The 5,828-nt window shown below is 38.7% G+C and overlaps 1 protein-coding gene across 1 annotated transcript; it reads right to left on the bottom strand.

Annotated features, from left to right (window-relative positions):
• Positions 1-3,506: 3,506 nt before the first annotated feature.
• LOC129241808 (uncharacterized) lies at positions 3,507-5,397 on the bottom strand. Its single transcript, XM_054878322.1, has one exon. It carries the CDS (start codon positions 5,391-5,393, stop codon positions 3,906-3,908), a length of 1,488 nt encoding a protein of 495 aa, XP_054734297.1. The 5' UTR covers positions 5,394-5,397; the 3' UTR covers positions 3,507-3,905.
• Positions 5,398-5,828: the final 431 nt, after the last annotated feature.

The raw sequence follows: 5,828 nt of genomic DNA, 5'->3' as shown, positions 1-5,828 counted from the left end.
GAGCAAAAAAAGAGGTTGTCTGTAAAGTCGGTTTACTGACGATAGTTTAACGTGACAACGTCGTAAGAAAATATTGATGGAATGGTTGCAATTTTCAAAACAAAATTTTAATTTTATTTGTTTGATAGATATTTTGTATGGATATAGAGGAGGAGGTAAATGGAATTGCAATGGAATAGGTCAAGTTACATTTACACAATGACGAAACATTTATCAAATTCATGAAAGATATCTTCAATTTCGATTGTGCATCAGACGTTAATAAGTCAACAACACTAAGAGGCACCATCATCGATTTGCCTTTTTCAAGACACTTTACACTCGAAACACTCCCTTTCATTTCCTACTTTTTCTATCATCGTCCTATTCTCAACAGAGAAATGGTTCATTACCATGCACACAGGAAGAAGGCATATGCAAATACAAGTATGTGAATTTATATACCTACATATGTGAATTTATATATCTACCTACATATGTAGGACAGAGCCAGATGTCGAACGTTGCCGAACGCGGGGGCCGATTGTGCTCTTTGTCGTTCGTTCCGCGCTCTCGCTTGCAGTTAAGGCACATTAGCTTACATTTGCTTGCGTACGGAATAGATTCGTATATTTGATATGTCCATATGACTTGTATGCATCTTTACATATAGATTTGTTCTTTTTGAAAATTGCGTGAAATTGTATATGTATATGCATGTTTATATACATATATTAGTATACAACATATCTTATAAGGTATATGGTAAATATTGCCATACATTTTTTCCTTCACATATAATAAAAAAATTAATAATAATAACATTAAAACAACAGGTATTATTAACAAACTTGGTTTTATTTTAAATTCTTCAAGTAAATCAAATTAATAATAATCAATAAGAAGGCATATGCAAATACAAATACGTGAATTTATATATGTACATACGCGCATATACATACATATATACGCTCACTTAAGTAGGAGAGAGCAAGATGTCGAACGTTGCCGTTCGTTTGCTTTGTTCGTTCCGCGCATTCGCTTGCAGTTCATTCAAGGTAACGGCAATGAGCAAGGTAACGGCAAATGAGCAAGGTAACGACAAATGAGCAAGGCAACGACACATTTTTTTGTGCGTGCAGCCTGTTAAATCGAATTATAAGACGTTATCACGTCAAAATAAGATTTGCACTTTCAAAACATCAAATATTATAAAAATCGAAAAATTTTCAATAGCACTGAAATCTTCTCAGCGTAAGGTTTCAATGCAAGAGTAGCATTTCTTAGCATTTTTTTTAATTATATAAATACTTGTTTAATTTACAGTTTGGTAGCTTTAAATTAAAAAAGAAACTAACACCAAACTCAACATTCGCATTTTAGGCATAAAAAAGAACTCAATTTATTGCGATGCGCAATCCCACCTAAAGAGTGTCATAAAAGTCTAACGATTAGCTCGTATAGAAATAACAGGTGCGCTCCGACCGATACCTCAGGCGGTCCACCCATTGCGTAAAGCAGGAGAAAGCAGCAGGTATGCTAAAAGAAAATAGTTGTACTATCTATGGAACACTTGCAAGACGCATCGAAAGCGGACTATGTGGTTTCCAAGATAGATCTGAACAAAGACTATAAAATACGAATACCCGACAGAAACGATTGGGAGATAAGGGTCATAACACATGATAGTGGTCACCATGTTTATGCTGATGGCTCAAAGGTGGACAATGGCACTCGATCGGAAGTGTACTTGAAACAGTTGTCCTTAACTTGCTTCTTTAGACTCCCAAACCGCTGTAGCGTCTCCCAAGTTGAGATCTACGTTCAATTCAAGATGTGCTAAAGTATGCAGGTGGCCACTCTCGCTTATCCAACAACACTATATCACCATATCTTGGGTCCCCGCACATGAGACAAATGAAAGATGAATGTGCAAGGAAAGGTTCTGGGCTTCACTGTTAGCGAGTGGTAAAGGTCATAAGTATTCCTCTAAACGAACTACACACTGCGATTGACTTGAGCGTAATCGCGGAAACCAATAGATGTTGAATCTCAAAACGCCTGCGTGGATTCAGCAGATCAACTACCAGCGTCCTGCACTATTGGTACCACAGCTAGTAGAATGGGTGAACCTAACAATGACTTCTGCGCAAGCTGTGGAGATGAAGAAGAAATTGAGCCGGTACTCCCTCTCTGAATATTCTGCACTTCAAAGAAGCCGTGCCAAATGTCTGGACGATTATTTCTTTGAAGAGCCGGCAAAAAATGCAAAATGTCTTACTGGAGGGACTAGTTATCTTCTTAAAAGATCAACCACAAAGATCAAACCACAAACAACTTAATGTGACGTCACGCACTTTCTAATGGACGCAATCTGGTTTTTAGATTCATTACTTATCCTTCCAATCCTCTCACAGTTGTTTTTTTCATTATTTAATAGAGTTCTACAAGAATGTAAAGTTAATGTTTACTAACACTTAGGCTTTCCATTTGGGCGGGCGATTTGGTTCAATATCATCTCTTCTTCATCTTCATGAACGCACTAAATATTCATTGTCATATAATCCTTTCAATAAACGATACGTTTCAGTAGCGATTTTTCCACGTTTTATATGAAATTTCACCACTCGCCATTTCTATAGTGTTACACTTAATGATTAACCGGCACAGCAAAGTACAAAAATATCTCCGATGTGTAAAAAGGCGTGTAAAGGTCGTAAAGGTTTACTGGAAGAAGCGACGGGTGCTGCATTCGGAATATAAGAATTCACACTATACAGCTGGCTATCGCTGGTTTCTGGTTGGCATTATTTAATGGCGAAACTTCATATAGGGTTTTTCAGTAAGAGCGCTTCAACTTTTGAACTTTTTTGAATAAAACACAAACGGTTTGACTTTTTTAACTAATTTTTTTTTATTATCGAGTTTGAACATATACGTTTAAGTATGAAATTCGATTTCTTTTGCATGACCACCGCGTGCACGTTTTACGAAGTCCAATCGTTAAACCCAATTTTCGACCACTCTTTTGCATAAATCGGCCGAAGTTCCAGAAATTTCGCGTTCAATATTGGCTCTGAGCTCACAAATCGTCGCCGGCTTGTTACTGTAGACCAATGACTTCACATAACCCCTAAACGGGACGGCTTGTTAAATGGACAGTAAAATGGCCGTAATGCTCTTAAAGTAGCAGCAACAGAACGATTATTTTCATAAAAAATTTGCACGATTTGCAATCGTAGCTCAAGTGTGTAGCGTTCCATGATGAAATGTATACTAATGAAGTTTACAAATGACAAGCGAAAAATAAAAAATATTGCGTCGTTCGCCCTCCCTATCGGAAAAAAGTTGAAGCGCACCTATTACAAAACCCTATACATGTGAATTCTGTCAATTTCCATCCATTAAATACTGTTTCATCAAACGATATTATTTTCCTTCTATTTGTGTTGGAATAAAAATTTCAATAATCACTCTCTTCGAGAGTAAAATGCTTTTGCTACGTTTATCGATAGCGCACACTTATTTTTTATTATATTAAAATGCTGTAATGCTAAAAAAATGCAAATACATACACACTAACAACACCGAATTTCCAGGGGAAGCCAGTGTATACTTGAAAAGTTACCCACTGATAATTATCAGTTCGATTATAATCGATTAAGTGTACGAAATGCTCGGCTTATCAGGTAGTAGCTGCGTACCAAATTATACAATTGTTTATAATAAGAACAAAAGTGGTTTATCAGCACTTGAAGATACAAAGTTACTTATCAAACCAGTTGTTAAGAGCATTAAATAAATAAAACGAGTCCGGCACATCTGTAGTTATTAAAGAAAACTACAACAAGAAAATATATATCATATTTCAATTTCGCATAAATTTTTCTTTGTTACTCGAATTGCATTATTAACAATCTCTCGAATTAGTGCTCTTCCCAGATTGGTATGTTCTCGATTTTTAGTTCCTCTACACCCAACAGCCCCGTGGTGTACAAATCTTCCAACGGCAAATCTTTCACCACTTGCGTAAAATCATCAACCCCACAGGCGTACGAGTAACCTTTCATCAAGTTCTCTTTATCCCAGGCAATCCAATCGATACGTTTGCCCACATCCTTGCAAATCACATAATCACTTTGAATTTCCTCCACTGTTAGATGCGGATTATTTACACCCAGCAAAACAATGCCTTTGCGTGACTCACGATCGATGACTACGCGGAAGTATAGCTTTGGTACTGGTATTAGACCGTTATTGTTCTCATCGAATGCCAAATACAGCTCCTGTTCTACCCCATTAACATCAGGCAGTGTAGAAACACCCCAAATGCCAGTGTAGCAGTCCAGAGTCAATGCCTGATCGGTCGCATAACGGCGCATACTATCTTCGATGCGCTCCCAATTTCCACCATTGAACGTCTGCCATTGTGGCGCTGCATTCACAAAATAGAAGGTGGCCTTATGTGCTGCACCAAAAATGAAGTCAGTTTTAGCGGCCAAGTGTCCACGTGCCATGTACACATTGATGCTGTCATTGAAGTAAGGCGACGCATCCATGCCAAGTATCTGACTAATAGTTTCGTTCTGCTTCACCTTCGTGTAGAGATTATCAACGTTTTTGCCCGCATAGAAGTCGCCAGTAATGAAACTTGGACGCGTGACACCATGTTGGTAGCTGGCGCTGGCGGGATTTAGTACATGATGTACATAACGCGTCACTTCATTCACTTCATCGTGGCAAACATCCATTGTTTGTAGAAAACCCACTTCGAGCTCGAAGCCAACTTCTAGCAGATCAGTGCCACCATTGCAGAGCCGTCCGGTGCGACGTGCCGTATGCGCAGGCCAACTGGTGCAGCTAAAATTTGAGAACGGATAAATCAATCCATCTACTAGGAAGTATTGCTTTTGCAGGCACTGTGCTGTGACTTTGGTGCGATTGGTAAATGGCGCCATAAACGATACGCTGCAGTACATGTCGACGTAGGCACCATTGGACAATACGACTACACCAGCTGAATTAGGCTGTATCCATTCGAGGCGGTTAGGTGACATGAATATTGGTGCTGGATCGTTGAGATCTCCATTCACATCGAATGCGCAGTCGCCATGCACCACCACGCCCGTTCCATTTTCCGGTGGTGGCGCATCGGTAGTTGATGGTAGTGCAGGTGTGGTTGTGTTTGGCGGAATGCTGCTGGTAACTGGTCCTTCGGTGGTGCCATTAATTGGACTTTCAGTTGTGTTAATGTATAGGGGTGTGGAATATGTGCCTGTAGTACCCAGTGTGGCTATGGTAACGGATTCTTCAGGTCTGCTGCGCGCCTTTGATTGCAGTAGGCCGGCCTGTACTGCGGCTAATAAACAAATTAGCGCGAAAAGAAGCGCTACCGTTCTTTTGGCCAACTCCATTTTAGCCTTTGCACTCGATTACTAACTTTTCAATAAGGGTTTTTGCCATATAAATAGCAGCACGTGAAGTAAATCCTTATCAACTAAAGTAGTAAATATGCTTACGTTTAAGCAGTCATTTACGGTTATCTGGAATGCTGATAATTAGGAATCAATTTTTTTCAACTATATGTTATATACAAAATAATAATCCATTGATAATCATTATCATCGTTCAGCAAAACACGAGTAAACATTTATATTCATTTTGCGGTGTTTAAAGTTGTAAATTCAATCTGGCAATAAATTTTTATGTAGTTAAGTTACCGCAGGACATAAAAAAATAATTTGCTAATCTGGCTGAAATTGATTTTCAGGGCGAGCGCAAGTCATAGAATATATTTTTTGTTTATTCCGACATCACAAAGGCGAATTAATCTTGCTGTAGGGTAAAAA

The sequence above is a fragment of the Anastrepha obliqua genome, chromosome 3 (assembly GCF_027943255.1).
Source record: "Anastrepha obliqua isolate idAnaObli1 chromosome 3, idAnaObli1_1.0, whole genome shotgun sequence".
Taxonomy (NCBI): domain Eukaryota; kingdom Metazoa; phylum Arthropoda; class Insecta; order Diptera; family Tephritidae; genus Anastrepha; species Anastrepha obliqua.
The sequence above is the reverse complement of the archived record's forward strand: the minus strand, read 5'-3'. Positions and strand labels throughout refer to the sequence as shown.

Excerpts from the sequence above, each read along its gene's own strand:
- LOC129241808 (XM_054878322.1), bottom strand. The coding sequence starts at position 5,393 with ATGGAGTTGGCCAAAAGAACGGTAGCGCTTCTTTTCGCGCTAATTTGT.